At 44.7% G+C, this 20,023-nt stretch overlaps 1 protein-coding gene across 1 annotated transcript in view; it reads left to right on the top strand.

Annotated features, from left to right (window-relative positions):
* Positions 1-271: 271 nt before the first annotated feature.
* The window catches only part of LARS1 (leucyl-tRNA synthetase 1), a 66,180-nt gene continuing 46,428 nt past the window's right edge, over positions 272-20,023 (top strand). The window contains exons 1-7 of the mRNA XM_073651279.1: positions 272-428; positions 7,901-8,013; positions 11,532-11,619; positions 16,127-16,207; positions 16,302-16,442; positions 16,807-16,968; positions 18,853-18,965. Of these exons, the coding sequence (XP_073507380.1) occupies positions 423-428; positions 7,901-8,013; positions 11,532-11,619; positions 16,127-16,207; positions 16,302-16,442; positions 16,807-16,968; positions 18,853-18,965 (704 nt within the window). The 5' untranslated portion in view covers positions 272-422. The remainder of the gene's footprint in view (positions 429-7,900; positions 8,014-11,531; positions 11,620-16,126; positions 16,208-16,301; positions 16,443-16,806; positions 16,969-18,852; positions 18,966-20,023) is intronic.

Here is a 20,023-nt window from a genome sequence, read left to right as displayed (position 1 = left end):
CCCCGGCTGCCACGTTAGTAGGTGGTCTCTCCTGTCCAGGGCTAGTGGCCCGTACCCTCACGTCTGCCGGCACTGCGCTTACCGCACATTACCAGGGCCAAGCACTGACTGATATCCCCCACGACCACCGTCCTCTATCGCGGTGCACTCTGGTTCCCCAGCTGTCCCAATTGGAAATCTAAGTTAGCATGTAAAGAACGCCATTTGTCAATAAAGCTGATGCAATGTCCTTCCCGATGCATGCTGGGAACTGTAGTCCTCGATGATTCCGGTGTTATGTTGTGAGTGTAAGTATGCACTACAATGCCCGGCATGCTTTGCAGCAAAGCCTCTTGGTTTCCGCTTCGTAGCCGGCAACGTGTGTGACAGAGAAGGGTTGAAGCTTGCAGTGTGAGCGGCCTGCGCTGTGAAGAGCTGGCACCATGACGGTCAGTGCCTACTGGGGGCTCCTCCCGCATATCAGACCTATTAGGGGGTATATGGGTGTCCATTGTATACAGCTGTATAGTTGTTGTGGTGGTCACATACTTTACAGGGCTGCCCATAGGACAGAACGCAGAGCAACGGCGATTTTACAGTGAGGCGTAGAGACGGCTGTGATCAGTGTACTGGATGTATGGCAATGAGGACAGGTCATTATAATGGAGCTGAGCTCCTAATCATGCAGTCTGAATACCCCCAGTATGTCAGCTGTCAGTGGTGGCAGATCAGTAATACCCACTGGTGACAGGAGCAGCGCAGGGTATGGCCCCCCAATATGTCTGCTGTCAGTGGTGGCAGATCAGTATTACCCACTGGTGACAGGAGCAGCGCAGGGTATGGCCCCCCAATATGTCAGCTGTCAGTGGTGGCTGATCAGTAATACCCACTGGTGACAGGAGCAGCGCAGGGTATGGCCCCCCAATATGTCAGCTGTCAGTGGTGGCAGATCAGTATTACCCACTGGTGACAGGAGCAGCGCAGGGTATGGCCCCCCAATATGTCAGCTGTCAGTGGTGGCAGATCAGTAATACCCACTGGTGACAGGAGCAGCGCAGGGTATGGCCCCCCAATATGTCAGCTGTCAGTGGTGGCAGATCAGTATTACCCACTGGTGACAGGAGAATTTTAGGGTTTGGCCCCCCAGTATGTCTGCTGTCAGTGGTGGCAGATCAGTAATACACACTGGTGACAGGAGCAGCGCAGGGTATGGCCCCCCAATATGTCAGCTGTCAGCAGTGGCGGATCAGTAATACCCACTGGTGACAGGAGCAGCGCGGGGTATGACCCCCTCAATATGTCAGCTGTCAGTGGTGGCAGATCAGTAATACCCACTGTTAACAGACAGCCCAATATGAAAGCTGACCGTGATGACAGATCAGTAATACCCACTGGTAATGGGCAGCAGCTCAGAGTATGGACCCCTAAAATGACAGTTGTCATTGGCGGCGGATCAGTATTGCCCACTGTTGACAGGCAGCAACACAGGGTAGGGACCCCCAATATGACATCTGTCAGATTAGTAATACCCATGGGTGACAGGAATGAGCACGTAGTATGAACCCCCAATATAATACCATGTAATGTCCTTATGGTTGCTGGTGGTCTTCTGGCAATCTCCTAAAAGGCTAATGCGAGAGCACTTTTCTGCTGTGATCTGCTGCTAATGTGTATATGGATCTGTACTTATCCAGACAGCACTACTATGGCAGACTGCGTTGTGACCCTAATTCATCTATGTCATATACGCTGCTCAAAAAAATAAAGGGAACACTCAAATAACGCATCCTAGATCTGAATGAATGAAATATTCTCATTGAATACTTTGTTCTGTACAAAGTTGAATGTGCTGACAACAAAATCACACAAAAATCATCAATGGAAATCAAATTTATTAACCAATGGAGGCCTGGATTTGGAGTCACCCCCAAAATTAAAGTGGAAAAACACACTACAGGCTGATCCAACTTTGATGTAATGTCCTTAAAACAAGTCAAAATGAGGCTCAGTATTGTGTGTGGCCTCCACGTGCCTGTATGACCTCCCTACAACGCCTGGGCATGCTCCTGATGAGGTTGCGGATGGTCTCCTGTGGGATCTCCTCCCAGACCTGGACTAAAGCATCCGCCAACTCCTGGACAGTCTGTGGTGCAATGTGACGTTGGTGGATGGAGCGAGACATGATGTCCCAGATGTGCTCAATCGGATTCAGGTCTGGGGAACGGGCCGGCCAGTCCATAGCTTCAATGCCTTCATCTTGCAGGAACCGCTGACACACTCCAGCCACATGAGGTCTGGCATTGTCCTGCATTAGGAGGAACCCAGGGCCAACCGCACCAGTATATGGTCTCACAAGGGGTCTGAGGATCTCATCTCGGTACCTAATGGCAGTCAGGCTACCTCTGGCGAGCACATGGAGGGCTGTGCGGCCCTCCAAAGAAATGTCACCCCACACCATTACTGACCCACTGCCAAACCTGTCATGCTGTAGGATGTTGCAGGCTGCAGATCGCTCTCCACCGCGTCTCCAGACTCTGTCACATGTGCTCAGTGTGAACCTGCTTTCATCTGTGAAGAGCACAGGGTGCCAGTGGTGAATTTGCCAATCCTGGTGTTCTGTGGCAAATGTCAAGCGTCTTGCACGGTGTTGTGCTGTGAGCACAACCCCCATCTGTGGACGTCGGGCCCTCATACCACCCTCATGGAGTCGGTCTCTAACCGTTTGTGCAGATACATGCACATTTGTGGCCTGCTGGAGGTCATTTTGCAGGGCTCTGGCAGTGCTCCTCCTGTTCCTCCTTGCACAAAGGCAGAGGTAGCGGTCCTGCTGCAGGGTTGTTGCCCTCCTACTGCCCCCTCCACGTCTCCTGGTGTACTGGCCTGTCTCCTGGTAGCGCCTCCAGCCTCTGGACACTACGCTGACAGACACAGCAAACCTTCTTGCCACAGCTCGCATTGATGTGACATCCTGGATGAGCTGCACTACCTGAGCAACTTCTGTGGGTTGTAGAGTCCGTCTCATGCTACCACGAGTTTGAAAGCACAACCAACATTCAAAAGTAACCAAAACATCAGTCAGAAAGCATTGGTACTGAGATGTGGTCTGTGTCCCCACCTGCAGAACCACTCCTTTATTGAGGGTGTCTTGATAGTTGCCAATAATTTCCATCTATTGTCTATTCCATTTGCACAACAGCATGTGAAATTGATTGTCAATCAGTGTTGCTTCCTAAGTGGACAGTTTGATTTCACAGAAGTTTGATTTACTTGGAGTTATATTCTGTTGTTTAAGTGTTCCCTTTATTTTTTTGAGCAGTGTAGAATAGTGTTTTCAATGTATTAATTTCCAGGAATAAATACTATTTAGTTGTTATTAAAGCAGACAGGTCAGGAGTGGTGAGAAGGCCCCCTACTGGACAACCCCTTAATAAAGGATTATTTCCATCTTCATTGATGGATATTGTCAAATAATGCTTGTAAAATAAAAATAAGCACTTTTGTAACTTACTGCTTATTCAGATTTGCAGCTGTTCTTGAGAAATTAACATGTTTCTAATTTATTGCCTTGGAGACCGACCATCGCTGCTGTGTAGCTTGGAAACATTACACTGAACCAGGATTAGATCACATTGAGCTGCAGTGGTTCTGGTCAGCTTCAAGGCAGCACTTACAGGTGCATCTCACTAAATTAGAACATCATCAAAAGTTAATTTATTTCAGTTCTTCAATACAAAAAGTGAAACTCGTATATTATTATATATTATTACAAGCAGAGTGATTTATTTCTGTTAATGTTGATGATTATGTCAGTAAATTAGAATAATTAACAAAAAAACACCTGCAAAGGCTTCCTATTTGTTTAAAAAGGTCCCTTAGTCTGTTTTTCGTAGGCTCCGCAATCATGGGGAAGACTACTGACTTGACAGATGTCCAGAAGGCAGTCATTGGCACACTAAGTAAATGCAAAGTAAATTTTGAATTTACTTTGGAAATCAAGGTCCCAGAGTCTTGAGGAAGAGTGGAGAGGCACACAATCCAAGCTGCTTGAGGTCTAGTGTGAAGTTTCCACAATCAGTGATGGTTTGGGGAGCCATGTCATCTGCTGGTGTAGGTCCACTGTGTTTTATCAAGATCAAAGTCAGCACAGCTGTCTACCAGGAAATTTTAGAGCACTTCATGCTTCCCTCTGCCGACAAGCTTTTTGGAGATGGATTTTTCATTCTCCAGCAGGACTTGGCACCTGTCCACACTGCCAAAAGTACCAATACATGGTTTAAAAACAACAGCATCACTGTGCTTGATTGGCCAGCAAACTCGCCTGACCTTAACCCCATAGAGAATTTATGGGGTATTGTCAAGAGGAAGATGAGAGACACCAGACCCAACAATGCAATCAATTAGAATACTTTATAACAACAGCTCGAAAAATGTTTTTAAAATCTGAAATATATGTTCAGTAAATGCCCTCAATACTTGGTCGGGGCTCCTTTTGCATCAATTACTGCATCAATGCGGCGTGGCATGGAGGTGATCAGCCTGTGGCACTGCTGAGGTGTTATGGAAGCCCAGGTTGCTTTGATAGCAGCCTTCAGCTCGTCTGCATTGTTGGGTCTGGTGTCTCTCATCTTCCTCTTGACAATACCCCATATAGATTGTCTATGGGGTTAAGGTCAGGCGAGTTTGCTTGCCAGTCAAGCACAGTGATACTGTTGTTTTTAAACCAGGTATTGGTACTTTTGGCAGTGTGGACAGGTGCCAAGTCCTGCTGGAGAATGAAATTTCCATCTCCAAAAAGCTTGTCGGCAGAAGGAAGCATGAAGTGCTCTAAAATTTCCTGGTAGACGGCTGCACTGACTTTAGTCTTGATACAACACAGTGGACCTACACCAGCAGATGACATGGCTCCTCAAACCATCACTGATTGTGGAAACTTCAGACTAGACCTCAAGCAGCTTGGATTGTGGCCTCTCCACTCTTCCTCCAGACTCTGGGACCTTGATTTCCAAATGAAAATTGGAACTCTGGGACCTTGTGGAGTCTGTCAATGACTGCCTTCTGGACATCTGTCAAGTCAGCAGTCTTCCCCATGATTGTGGAGCCTACTGAAACAGACTAAGGAACCTTTTTAAATGCTTAAAAAGCCTTTACATGTGTTTTTTGTTAATTATTTTAATTTACTGAGATAAGGAGTTTTGTGTTTTCATTGGCTGTAAGCTATAATCATCAACATTAACAGAAATAAACACTTGAAATAGATCACTCTGTAATGACTTTATATAATGAGTTTCACTTTTTGTATTGAAGAACTGAAATAAATTAACTTTTTGATGATATTCTAATTTAGTGAAATGCACCTGTACATGCTCCACAGAAAAGAGCTTGTAAGAACTCCACAAGACAGCAGTGATGGTCAGTCTCCTAGGCAATAAGCTGTAATCCAAAGAAACCAATGAAAAATGTTAACATCTCTAGAACGGCTGTAAATTTTAATAAACAGTGAACGTGGTAAGCTGTGGGTTTTCTTGCTAATTTTTTGGCGTAGATGTGATGTTTTGATCGCTTTCTATTTGGGAAGTGTGGCGACTGTAAAACTACAATCCTGGAATACTTTAGTACTGCAGTGTATAGGCCAGATAACTTCACAAGAAAACCATCCTCAAGCAGACCACCAGCTGTCATGGCAACCCCTAGACCACCCAGAAATGCGATTCTGGAGTTTTGTGGAGTGGTGGGCAACGTTGGTTGTCAGAATTGGATTGCACCACTAAATGCTTCTGTTGGAGATTGGCAGCAGCGTTTAAATGATTAAACGGCCGCTTTTGGATATGTTGGGGTATGTTCACACGTGGCGTTTTTTCAGCATTTTGCGTTTTACAATACCACACTGCGTTTTTTTTTCCCTTTGCATTGTTTTAGGGTTTTTTTGTCTTTTTTTTAAATCTGCAGCATGTCAATTCTTTCAGAATTTTTGCAGCGTTTTTCACCTATTCAAATGAGTGGGAAAAATTGCAAGCAAAAATGTACAAAAAACGTATCAAAAGCATGCGTAATTTTACACAGCGATTTTCCTGGCAACATTCTCTGTTTTGGTTCAGAAAATTCTGCAGCAAAAATACTGGGTGTGAACATACCCTTGGAGCAGGGGTGGGAAATTAATTTTCCAGAGGAGTTACATGATAGACCGTGACTGTTGTGGAGAACCGAACCAATAGGCTGAAATTAATTTTGCTCGTTATTATTAACATTAATTGTTGTTTTATATTTGTTATCAATATTGAACAGAATTAAGTATGCTGACATACCGTATATACAGAATGAGCCCCCATATAGTCCCCTATATTCAGTATGGACCCCCATTTAGCATCCTACATTCAGTATGAGCCCGCACTGAGCCTCCAATATTCAGTATGAGCCCCCACACAGCACTATTCAGTATGAGCCCCTACATAGCCTCCTATCTACAGTTGAGCCTCCTATATACAGCATGAGCCCCCAGTAGCATCCTATATACATTGTGAGCCCCCACATAGCCTCCAATATACAGTATGAGCCTCCAAAATACATCATCAGCCCTCCCGCCGCCTCCTGTGTGCGGCGCGAGCCCTCCCGCCGCCTCCTGTGTGCGGCGCGAGCCCTCCCGCCGCCTCCTGTGTGCGGCGCGAGCCCTCCCGCCGCCTCCTGTGTGCGGCGCGAGCCCTCCCGCCGCCTCCTGTGTGCGGCGCGATCCCCCCCCCCGCCGCCTCCTATACACTTGTAAACATCCCATACACATACGAAAGAAAGAAAGAAAGAAAACACACACACTCACCTCACTTGTACCGGCGCTCTGCTCCTGTTTCTGGTGCACTGACTCACCACAGTGAATAGCTGACGCGATGAAATGACATCACACACTGATTGGTGGAAGAAGCAGCCGGCGGTCCGTCTTCCAATGTATTGTATCTGTCCACTGGCACAACCAGAGAGCCAGATCTTGCTTGTGGGCCGCACTTTGCCCCAGTCTTTTAAGAGTCATGTTTGGCACTATAACTCAACCAGCACTTGCTGTATTTGGTGCAGGCTCAGCTCACTTCATACATCAGCCCTCTCCCTTGGATGTATTACTATGACCTGGGGGAGGAATGTGTTATTAGCCTTTTATTTGGAGCTGACAGCTTAATCCCCACACACCAATATAATACATGGGTGGGTCAAATCTTACTGAGTCCTATATGGTGCTTAATCAATCCAGGGCCCCATAGAGGATAAAATCAGTGTATTCTCACCTCCCACAGCGGTACAGTTGCAGCTGCTGTTCCCAGCATTTGACATGAAATTGTTGTCACTTGCCCTCTGCAGTCAATCAGTGACCGCTGATCAGCTGAAAGCTCAACAACATTCAGTATAATAGTAAAGGCTGCAGCGGTCACTTGACACAACAATGGCATGACTCCCACCGGGAACAGCAGTATTGACATCATTGGAACGGCGCTGCTGTTTTTATTTTCTACTGGGTCCTCAATTAATTAAGCAGTAGTGGACAATCCCATTAAGTTAAAGGGGTTTTTCCACGAAGACCTTTCTCACGTTGCTCCTTGTATACACAGTGTCATTTGCAGTGACCTTTTAATGCGCAGCATACAGGTTAATGCATTGCAGTAATTAGGACTAGTGTATAAATGCAGCGTTATAGCTGAGATGGAAGAACATTGCCTCATAAAACTCTTTCGGTGGGATTCTACTTATCTGAGACCCCTGGGCACCACATAATAGTGCCCATACTTGTTACATCCACTGGAGCATATCATGGGTGAGTGAGGGTAGCTTGTGCTGCATTTGGGTCATTCTTGGTGGTATTGTTCTTTTATGTGAGATTCCGCTCTATTATTGTAACATTTTGTGATTTCTAATCCACTCTCACTTATATCTATTGCTTTAAAAGGAACGAAAGGGAACTGCGAAGGTTGACTTCCTTAAGAAAATTGAAAAGGATATTCAGGCACAATGGGAAAGTCAAAAGGTTTTTGAAGTCAATGCCTCTGATAATCAGAGCAGGTAAGTTCTATGTAGTGTATTAGTGGAGACTGCACCTCTGTTATCTTCCTAATTACTAGCAGGGCTGTGGAGTCAGGTTTGGCTTACCGACTCCACAGCCCTAATTGCCGTATTTTTCGTACTATAACACGCACTTTTTTTCCTCCAAAACTTTGGTGTATGTATGTGTGTATATATATATAACTATATATAATCAGTACAGACCAAAAGTTTGGACACAAAATATGTCTTATATTCTAGGTTTTTCAAAGTAGCCACTTTTAGCTTTGATGACTGCTTTGCACACTCTTGGCATTCTCTTGATGAGCTTCAAGAGGTAGTCACCGGAAATGGTTTTCACTTCACAGGTGTGCCCTGTCAGGTTTAATAAGTGGGATTTCTTGCCTTATAAATGGGGTTGCAACCATCAGTTGTGTTGTGCAGAAGTCTGGTGGATACACAGCTGATAGTCCTACTGAATAGACTGTTAGAATTTGTATTATGGCAAGAAAAAAGCAGCTAAGTAAAGAAAAACGAGTGGCCATCATTACTTTAAGAAATGAAGGTCAGTCAGTCTGAAAAATTGGGAAAACTTTCAAAGTTTTCCCCAAGTGCAGTTGCAAAAACCATCAAGCGCTACAAAGAAACTGGCTCACATGAGGACTGCCCCAGGAAAGGAAGACCAAGAGTCACCTCTGCTTCTGAGAATAAGTTTATCCGAGTCACTAGCCTCAGAAGTCGCAGGTTAACAGCAGCTCAGATTAGAGACCAGGTCAATGCCACACAGAGTTCTAGCAGCAGACACATCTCTACAGCAACTGTTAAGAGGAGACATTGTGCAGCAGGCCTTCATGGTAAAATAGCTGCTAGGAAACCACTGCTAAGGACAGGCAACAAGCAGAAGAGACTTGTTTGGGCTAAAGAACACAAGGAATTGACATTAGACCAGTGGAAATCTGTGCTTTGGTCTGATGAGTCCAAATTTGAGATCTTTGGTTCCAACCACCGTGTCTTTGTGCGACGCAGAAAAGGTGAACAGATGGACTCTACATGCCTGGTACCTCTTGAAGCTCATCAAGAGAATTCCAAGGGTGTGCAAAGCAGTCATCAAAGCTAAAGGTGGCTACTTTGAAGACCCTAGAATATAAGACATATTTTCAGTTGTTTCATACTTTTTTGTTAAGTATATAATTCAACATGTGTTAATTCATAGTTTTGATGCCTTCAGTGTGAATGTACAATTTTCATAGTCATGAAAATACAGAAAAATCTTTTAATGAGAAGGTGTGTCCAAACTTTTGGTCTGTACTGTACGTGCCATATTTATATGAGACATATAATGAATATTTTTTATTAAGCAGGATATATATATATTTTGTATATGTGTGCTGTGCGGGGGGAGTGATTGCGGAGGAGGAGCAGGGCACAGGAGTCAGCAGCCACCTGCTGCTGCCTACACTGTCCCCACTGCTAAAGAAAATGAATATTCACTTCTCCCCATGCTCCTTAATAGCGGCACACAGTGTATCCCATGGGCGTGGAGAGGGGGTGAATATTCATGCCCTTTAATAGCGGGCACATGCGATTGCCCGGCAGCAGCAGTGGCCACGCTGTGGCTATGCTGTGTGCCGGCTATTAAGGAGCATGAAGTCACTGCTCCCCGCGCACACAGCCCCTTTGTGGGGAGCAGTGATTTCCAGCAGCTGATCTCACTTTGTGCGTCACTGCCATGCGCGGCTCACATGGAGAGATCAGTGTGGGCAGACAGGACGCAGCGCTGGAGGAGAGAGAAGAGAGATGAGTAGGAGTGTTTATTTATGTGCAGCGTGATGGGGATGAGGGGGCCATACATACCAGGGTAAGGATGAGGGGGGGGGGCATACATACCAGGATAAGGATGAGGGGGATCATGCATACCAGGATAAGGATGAGGGGGGGGGTGATACATACCAGGATAAGGATGAGGGGGGGGGGTGATACATACCAGGATAAGGGTGGGGGGGATCATGCATACCAGGATAAGGGTGGAGGGGGATCATGCATACCAGGATAAGGGTGGAGGGGGATCATGCATACCAGGATAAGGGTGGAGGGGGATCATGCATACCAGGATAAGGGTGGAGGGGGATCATGCATACCAGGATAAGGGTGGAGGGGGATCATGCATACCAGGATAAGGGTGGAGGGGGATCATGCATACCAGGATAAGGGTGGAGGGGGATCATGCATACCAGGATAAGGGTGGAGGGGGATCATGCATACCAGGATAAGGGTGGAGGGGGATCATGCATACCAGGATAAGGGTGGAGGGGGATCATGCATACCAGGATAAGGGTGGAGGGGGATCATGCATACCAGGATAAGGGTGGAGGGGGATCATGCATGCCAGGCTAAGGGTGGAGGGAGATCATGCATGCCAGGATAAGGGTGGAGGGAGATCATGCATGCCAGGATAAGGGTGGAGGGAGATCATGCATGCCAGGATAAGGGTGGAGGGAGATCATGCATGCCAGGATAAGGGTGCAGGGGTGCCATGCATGCCAGGATAAGGGTGCAGGGGTGCCATGCATGCCAGGATAAGGGTGCAGGGGTGCCATGCATGCCAGGATAAGGGTGCAGGGGTGCCATGCATGCCAGGATAAGGGTGCAGGGGTGCCATGCATGCCAGGATAAGGGTGAAGGGGTGCCATGCATGCCAGGATAAGGGTGGAGGGGTGCCATGCATGCCAGGATAAGGGTGGAGGGGTGCCATGCATGCCAGGATAAGGGTGGAGGGGTGCCATGCATGCCAGGATAAGGGTGGAGGGGTGCCATGCATGCCAGGATAAGGGTGGAGGGGGATCATGCATGCCAGGCTAAGGGTGGAGGGGGATCATGCATGCCAGGCTAAGGGTGCAGGGGTGCCATGCATGCCAGGCAAAGGGTGGGGGGGTGCCATGCATGCCAGGCTAAGGGTGGAGGGGTGCCATGCATGCCAGGATAAGGGTGCAGGGGTGCCATGCATGCCAGGATAAGGATGGAGGGGGATCATGCATGCCAGGATAAGGATGGAGGAGTGCCACGATCTACCAATGTTGTTGACATATCATCAAAAACATTTTTTCTTAGAAGGTCCTTTCAAAAACAGATCATTGATGACCGGACTATGCTTGATTTTACTACATTTCCCATCTTCACCTTTTTTTAATCACAATTTTAAACTGACATAACCTTTTCTGCTAAACCGTAGTCCTTGCATTTGCCAAGTTAATACCAGGGAGCCAAAATATCTGATCGGTGGAAGGCAGAAAGATAGAAAGCTGCCATTGACTTTAGGAGATTTGTACTGGAAGCCTAAATTTCTCCATTTATTAGCAGGTCAGAAGTTAGGAAAGGTATGGTAATCATGTTCTATGTACAGCAGGGGCCACATATCTCCAATAATGTACGGCCTCAGCCATCAGGCACAGACATGTATGTGAAAGGACAGTCGCATCTTTCTGACCTAGAGAATGAGCTTCTCACTTATTCTAATGGTAATTATATTTCTTCTATCACAGCAAAGCCAAGTACCTTGTGACTTTTCCTTATCCTTACATGAATGGACGTCTTCACCTGGGCCACACCTTCTCCCTGTCTAAGTGTGAGGTAAGATGTCTTACGTGCCAGGAGATACCTCGTTGTGTTAGTCTGTATCTTCCCGTATTTGGCTCTTCTGGGGCATCTCACATTTCTTAGTAGTTGTTGGACATCTAAACAAGTTCTTAAAAATATCAGTGTAATAATTATGTCACCTATTAACACATCCTCCACAATAGGATAGATTGATGTCCTATATCTAGTCTTAACTTATTAATCAGTGGGTCTGATTGATGTGACCCCACCGATCCTAAGAACGAAGCTCCGCAGAGCCCATCTGAATGGAGGGGTGGTCGGATGTGTGACACTGATCAATACATTCTCTATGGGTCTGCCGGAGACAGCTCTCCTGTAGAGAATGAATGGAGCTGTGGCACGTGTCCGACAACTGCTTCATTCAGGCCTTGTAAAGTTCTGTTCTCAGGGTCTTTGCAGGTCCCAGCAGTTGGATTTTGACTTATCACCCGTCCTACATTTATGTGATAACCTTTACACATGGGAATAATCCTTTAATAATGCTTAATCACCATAGATGCAGTATACAACTTTCTAATGTACTTTTTGCTTTACCGTTTTGATCAATAAAATATGTTTGCTGTCAATGAATGAGATCTTTCCCGTTTCCAGGAAATCCTTTGATGTAGCTGAGAAGTGAATACCACTATGTCATTCTAGGCAATACGCTGTTAGCTAATACATCTGCATAGTCTGAAGTATGAACAACCAAAAATCCAGACCAAAATATACTAAACGTCTGGACAAAGAGATACAAGCTGCATATAAAATATATAAATTTTATTTAATTTAAGCAAATTGATAAAACCAATTAAAAAGACAGGGCAACAACCTCTATAAAGGAGTGACACATACATGAGCTGGGAGGAAAAACTAACCCCCCAACAAAATAGGCCAATTAATTGAACGTCACTTATAAACAGGTAATTAATTAATATAATGCTATATACATATACATGCAATGTACTAGTTCTTAAGTGACATAAACCATACACATGATGGTAACATACATTCACAAAAGTTAATTGGAATCAATACTAAAGAGTCTATACCAATCACAAAATGTACAAAATGCAGCCGAAGGTGCCAAGATTTTTAAGTTCTCCAGTGACCATAGTGGTCATACAAGTAATAGACGGCTATGTCATGATCTAAACCGGGCCCAAGAATACAGCCGCGGCTGCATGTGTCACGGCTGTTAGCTGAGGCCCATGCAGGAATTGCCTAACAAACAGGCAATCCCTTCATGTGTCACAGCTGTCTAACAGCCGTGACACATGCAGCTGCGGCGACACTAACATAGATGTCGAGCACGCCGCAAATACTCGGCGAGCACCCGAGCACGCTCGCCGAAAGGGTTAACAATACACGCTCGATCTTCACTAATAAGAACTTAAGATAAGTGTATCAAATGTCTTGTGTTGATCTAAAATTTTGCTTAAATTGCAACTTTTTATGCATGTTAAACATGTATTTGCTCCTCACACACATTTTACGAATGCTATGAGTTTTCTAGAATATTCAACCTTTTTGTTATTTACATAGAAGCGCAATGATAAGAGAATCTGCTAGCAAGTTTATGCTGCAGGTTGACAGCCACATGAAATAGTGGCAGAGACTCTGATTCCAGCAATGTGTCACTTATTGGGCTGCTTGCTGTAATTTTGATAATACTGTTTTTCTGCTGTAGCTCTGCTAGTCCTCTCGGTGATAAGGTTTTACTATGTTGTACTTTATTTTCGTGACCTCTGGCTGTCATCACCGCCCACCATTGACTGGCAGCTTTTGACTTAAAGGGAACCTGACTTCATTTCAAGCATCTAAACTGTCCCCAGTGCATTGTTAGTAATGCAATGTGCATCAATAACTCGTTATTTTCATTAAAATTGGCGGTCTAATCATGTCCCAAGAGCACTTTATGTATTATATAGTACCTGCTCATTTAGTCATAGGGGTGTGCTTAATTTTCATTCAGTCATGGGCGTCACCGCCCACTTAATTTGATTGTCCTGGAAGCGCTGACGTCACTTAAAAGCGTTGTACAATCCCACAATTGCTCCCTGTGCAGCTTGGAGCCGCACTTGTGCAGTGTTGAGATCAGGCAGCCGCGCTTGCGCCGTGTGTGGCTTGGAGCCGCGTTTGCGCAGTGTTGAGATCAGGCAGCCGCGCTTGCGCAGTGTGTGGCTTGGAGCAACGCTTGCGCAGTGTTGAGATCAGGCAGCCGCGCTTGCGCAGTGTGTAGCTTGGAGCCGCTCTTGCGTAGTGTTGAGATCAGGCAGCCGCGCTTGCGCAGTGTGTGGCTTGGAGCCGCGCTTGCGCAGTGTTGAGAACAGGCAGCCGCGCTTGCGCAGTGTGTGGCTTGGAGCCGCGCTTGCGCAGTGTTGAGATCAGGCAGCCGCGCTTGCGCAGTGTGTGGCTTGGAGCCGCGCTTGCGCAGTGTTGAGATCAGGCAGCCGCGCTTGCGCAGTGTGTGGCTTGGAGCCGCGCTTGCACAGTGTTGAGATCAGGCAGCCGCGCTTGCGCAGTGTGTGGCTTGGAGCCGCACTTGCGCAGTGTTGAGATCGGGCAGCCGCGCTTGCGCAGTGTGTGGCTTGGAGCCGCGCTTGCACAGTGTAATAAATAAAAGAACACAACCATGACGTCAACATACTTAAGGAAGGGCCTTCTACTCCATATACAGATTTAAACCAAAAAATGAGTACATAATGGCCCAAATAAGAACACTCAAGAATGTCCATGCTAGTGCTCAAAATGTAATTCCATTTATTAATCGGTTACATTGTGGACAGCTTATACAAATCTTGGAGACAATAATGGGATAAACAAAGGACTGAGCAGAGAGGCAAGATAGGGGAAAAGAATAACACAAAGGCAACAGAGGGAAAATAAAGTGCATCTGGTACAGTTAAGGGTCCTTGTGCAAAGTAGCAAAATTGGGTCCCAATATTATGACAAGGGTAGAAGAATCCGACCCTATATCCCTCTCTAAAGTGCTTACAGGTCCCCGAATGTAAATTATTGCTCACCCATACTGTATCCAGGAGTCGTGCGTCCCTCCGTGTCAACGTGTCAAAGTGCAGCCCCAGTGTCGAGCGGGGAGCTGCTTGTCATGGCGCAAGTGCGGCTCCCCAATCGACACTGCGCAAACACGGCTCAACGCTGCACAGGGCGCAAGGGCGGCTCCAAGGCACACATTGCGCAAGTGCGGCTGCCCGATCTCCACACTACGCAAGCGCGGCTTCACACTCCACACTGCGCAAGCGTGGGATTTTACAACGGTTTCAAGTGATGTCGTGCTTCCCGGACAATCAATCAAATTGAGTGGGCGGTGACGCCCATGACTGTACGAAAATTAAGCACACCCCTATGACTAAACGAGCAGGTACATTATAAGTACAGTTGTGCTCAAAAGTTTACATACCCCGGCAGAATTTTTCCTTTCTTGGCCTTGTTTCAGAGAATATGAATGATAACAAAAAAACTTTTTCTCTACTCATGGTTATTGGTTGGGTGAAGCCATTTATTGTCAAACTACTGTGTTTTCTCTTTTTAAATCTTAATGAAAACCAAAAACATCCAAATGACCCTGATCAAAAGTTCACATACCCCAGTTTCTGCCGGGGTATGTAAACTTTTGAGCACAACTGTGTATAAAGTGCTCTTGGGACATGATTACACCGCCGATTTTAATGAAAATAACTTGTTAGTGATGCACATTGCATGACTAACAACGCACTGGGGACAGTTTAGATGCTTGAAATGATGTGACCGGTTCCCTTTAAGCACAGTGTTGGCAATCAGTGATCCAGGCAGGCCTCAGATGAGCTTATCATAGAAAAGACTAGCAAATAAAACTGTAATATTATCAAATCCACAGCAAGCAGCCCCAGTAAGTGACACGTTGCTGGACTCATGGTACCTATCAGACTGGGACGCATACACCTGGTGACCCTTTAAGCTAAGTTCCCCCATAACTTGGTAACTGCAGACCTCCCATTGTGAAGAAGGTTGCTGAGGGGGAGCAGCACATTTCAACTTTTTCATTCCAAATGGTGATTGACATCACAAATGTCAAACCCACAGCATCGGTCAAGTTATGCCGTGGATATTTTTCACATCATATGCATACGATTTTTTTTAATAACTTGTACTATAAAACACAGCACATAATCTCCAAAGGAAGGTGCAGCGGAAAATTTGCGGCATTATCACTATGAGGGGAATAAGCTTTAATCCACCACTTACCTGTTAGTTACCCTACCATTCACAGTTACGTTTTTGTCCCTTTGTGGCAATAATAGGCTTTTTTTTTAAATGTCATCTAACTTTTGGATAACCACTTTAAAATGAAAAAGGAGAGAGAGAAAATGTTATTAAAACCAATTAAATAATTAGTGCCAATTTAGAAAAGCCAACGTTCAAATGTGAAACATTGGTAGGCTTCCATATGTCACGTGAAACCTATACTGAACCTTACTATTCTATCTTCCTGTATGTTTAGTTTTCTTTAGGCTTCCAGAGGCTGAAGGGCAAGACATGTCTGTTCCCATTTGGACTTCATTGCACCGGCATGCCCATCAAAGTAAGTATCCGGCAGAATTTGGGATAGTGGGTACACCGTTGGTTACTCTCGCTGTGGCCTTGACGCGGTCATGTAGCATGACTTCTTCTGACAGGCATGTGCAGATAAGCTGAAGAGAGAAATGGAGTTGTATGGCTGCCCACCACAGTTTCCTGAGGAGGAGGAAGAAGATGAAGAGCCGTCGTCTAAGAAAGAGGATGAAGTGGTTATAAAGGACAAAGCTAAGGGAAAAAAGGTAAAGCCTGAGTAAAGAGGACCAGAGGGTGTGAGGATTCAGTGAGTTATTGTTCCTCTTGGAAATGTCTAAAAAAATTGTTAACGTCGAATGGGAAATATCCTTTTATCAGTGCTGACTGTGTAGGGAGGCACTTTATTCAAAGGGGAGTGGTACCACCCAGTTGTCAATTTATTCGTTAAATACATTTGCTGATTATTCCTCTGGAAATCTAAGATAAGAATTTTCCAGAAAAGAATTGATGAAGCAGTCTGGAGAGCGGACAGGTGGTCAGTGGAGACTCTTGTAACACATGTATGATACGGGACAGAAAGAGATGTGTTTGCTGTATCTGTTCTAAAAATTGATCTGTGCTGTTTGGCAGAGTAAAGCCGTAGCAAAGAGTGGTTCATCTAAATACCAGTGGGGAATAATGAAGTCACTCGGGCTGTCCGATGAAGAGATTGTGAGCTTTGCTGAGGCCGAACATTGGCTCGGATATTTCCCCCCTTTGACAATAGAAGACCTCAAGAGTATGGGGTTAAAGGTAAGCTTATGTTCAATGCTGTAAATGTAACAAAATCCTGCTTCACCCAACAGATACGTAATTCCATAGTGTGCCATATAAAATACAAGTAAAGAAAGTTTGCAAATAGTCTCCAGTGTTGCTTAGACTGGAGATTCTGAACTTTTTCGACTTGGGCTCACCAACCAGAACGCGATAATATCTTGGCATCTCATGAGCCCGGCACATGATTAAAAAGTAATTAAACTTTCAGCGTTTTTTCTTTAATGTTGCTGGCACTTTAATGTCCTACAGATCAGTGGGCGTCTGGCTCCTGAGACCCCTACCGATCACTCAAAAAGTCTCTGAGAAGTGCACATCTCCTGCCGAAGCGCTCACTCAATATAGGTACGAAGCCTATGCTTTCTATTACATCCATACTTCGCTCTATGAACACGCTCATTCAGGAGCTGCATACTTTTTGGGACTTTTGAGAGATTGTTGGGCACCCTCACCATTCTCCAGGCAATTAAAGTGTTTGCAACATTTAAAAAAAACTGCTGAAGGTTTAGTTACTCTTTAAATTAAGCAGAGTGAGCAAACGATACTGAACCAGAAGTAACTGCGGCTGGAGATACCCCAGTTCAGATTGTCATTTTTTTATGATCACTTTTATAAAAAAAACAAACAAACGACCTCTCCTGAGCCAACAACTAGTGGGCATTTCACAGTCACCTAATCGGATACTGCAACTAAAGAAAGTTTTCATTACCTGCCTGAAGTAGTGTCTTTACGCCTTCCTACAATGCTCATTTTTACTTTTTTTTTTTGCTTTTGTTTTTTACTCCAGGATTCACACTTTTACTTTTCTTTTTTTTAATTAGAAGTTACATTTTTTTCCTGCTGACTGTATAAGGACTTTTTTTTTTTTTGCCGGACAAGTTGTACCACAATTTATGTAGTTTGGGGAAAAATGCAATTCAGCCTTTGTTGCTCAGGTTTTGTTATTATGGAATTCACTGTGCGGTAAAAGATTAGCTGGTAACTTTATACCAAATTATATTTAGATTTATTTTTACTAGTTTAAAAAAAATAAAAATCAGTTAAAAAAACAAACAAAAAAAAGCAAAAAATTGTCACCATAGTCTGAGACTTGTAACTTTTATTTTTCTTGTGAGACAATCTGTCCTTTTGTTTGTACCAATATAGACTCCATACAATTTTGATCACTTTTCTTATTTTATATTCGCTTTTGGAGGCTGATGTGGCCAAATACTATAATTCTGTCTTGTTTTTATTTCCTCCAGTGTTCACTGATAAATAATATATTTTTAAAAGGACTTTTATGGATATCCATTTTGTACATTTTTTACTGGTTTAAAAAGATTTTAAGATTTTCACCAGCTCTACTACATACACACATTTTTTTTTCAATGTCAGAAATGTATCAGTGACTGATCCTAGCTGGCACCTGCCGTGTATGGAGCGAGCTCAGTTTCTGCACATACGCAGGCATCCATGTTTGCAAGGGGTTAAAAAATGAATTCCATAATAAATCTACACGGTCATGTGTTTTTGTTTTTTTTCTTTAATATAGAAAAATTAACCAGCCCTTGATTGCAACCAGCATGATGTGAGCTATCCTAATTATCCACGTCTAGGCCCTGGACATTGCCACAGTGCTCATCTGTCCACCCTGCTGTCCTCATTACTTACAGAAACCTTCATTTTTATGGCTCCATGGGTGTAACGCTGAAAGTGTCCTTGTATGGGACATATGTTCTCAGTACTAACAGATGTCCTTTAATGTTCGCTCGTCTTTTTTCTGCTGCACAATGTCACATATTGTGTTAACCATTAATGGTGTCCCACACCTGTTTAGACGTTGGCCAGTTGACGTTCTTCATAAGCTTCCTTCATTTCTAGGTGGACTGGCGTCGTTCCTTCATTACCACTGACGTCAATCCGTATTACGATTCCTTTGTAAAATGGCAATTCCTGACTTTAAGAGAGAGGAACAAGATCAAATTTGGCAAACGGTAATACTTAATTTATTATCTGTAATTGAGTAGTACAAACATCACTTTGTGTAGTGCTGCCTTGTAAACCATGGAGACGTAAGAAATGAAATGCTCCAGTTTTGTTCAGATTTGTTAACAAAATGTGATCATTCTAAAATCCAAACACATGTTGCCGAAACCACCCAGTTCTTAAGGAATAGTTTTTCAGATGCGGAAAAGATTGAGCCTATATACAGTACAGACCAAAAGTTTGGACACACCTTCTCATTTAAAGATTTTTCTGTATTTTCATAACTTTGAAAATTGTACATTCACACTGAAGGCATCAAAACTATTAATTAACACATGTGGAATTATATACTTAAGAGCAGAAATTGCAGTATTATATATTCCTGGTACACTGCTCAGCCTAGATAACTTCCCACAGAAAGAGAGTGAATGATCCTTAACTGTGCAGCAGTTTAGGGCCATGCAGTGGCAATTGTGCTGGCAAGCCCTAAACGGAAAGCCCTCCTCTCTGTAGTCTTGTATGATCTGTGTCAGAGATGAGAGATGGAGCTAACAGGCAGCAGCACACTGGAAGCCAGAGAGGAGATTGAGCTGACAGCAACACTGTAAGAGCCAGAGAAGAGGAGGAATTAACAGCATAGTGAGAGAGGAAAGATGGAGCTAACAGGCAGCAGCACACTGGAAGCCAGAGAGGAGATTGAGCTGACAGCAACACTGTAAGAGCCAGAGAAGAGGAGGAATTAACAGCATAGTGAGAGAGGAAAGATGGAGCTAACAGGCAGCAGCACACTGGAAGCCAGAGAGGAGATTGAGCTGACAGCAGCACTGTAAGAGCCAGGGAGGAGGAGGAGTTAACAGCATAGTGAGAGAGGAGAGATGGAGCTAACAGGCAGCAGCACACTGGAAGCCAGAGAGGAGATCGAGCTGACAGCACCACTGTAAGAGCCAGGGAGGAGGAGGAGTTAACAGCATAGTGAGAGAGGAGAGATCCAGCTGAGAGGCATCAGAATGAAAAGTTATGGTTTTATTACGGTGACTGCAGACTTGTAACCTAAGGCTGGATAAAT

This window comes from Phyllobates terribilis, unplaced genomic scaffold (genome assembly GCF_046119375.1).
Source record: "Phyllobates terribilis strain yellow unplaced genomic scaffold, ASM4611937v1 Scaffold_11__3_contigs__length_659146591, whole genome shotgun sequence".
Classification (NCBI taxonomy): Eukaryota; Metazoa; Chordata; class Amphibia; order Anura; family Dendrobatidae; genus Phyllobates; species Phyllobates terribilis.
This window is presented reverse-complemented; position numbering and strand designations above follow the sequence as displayed.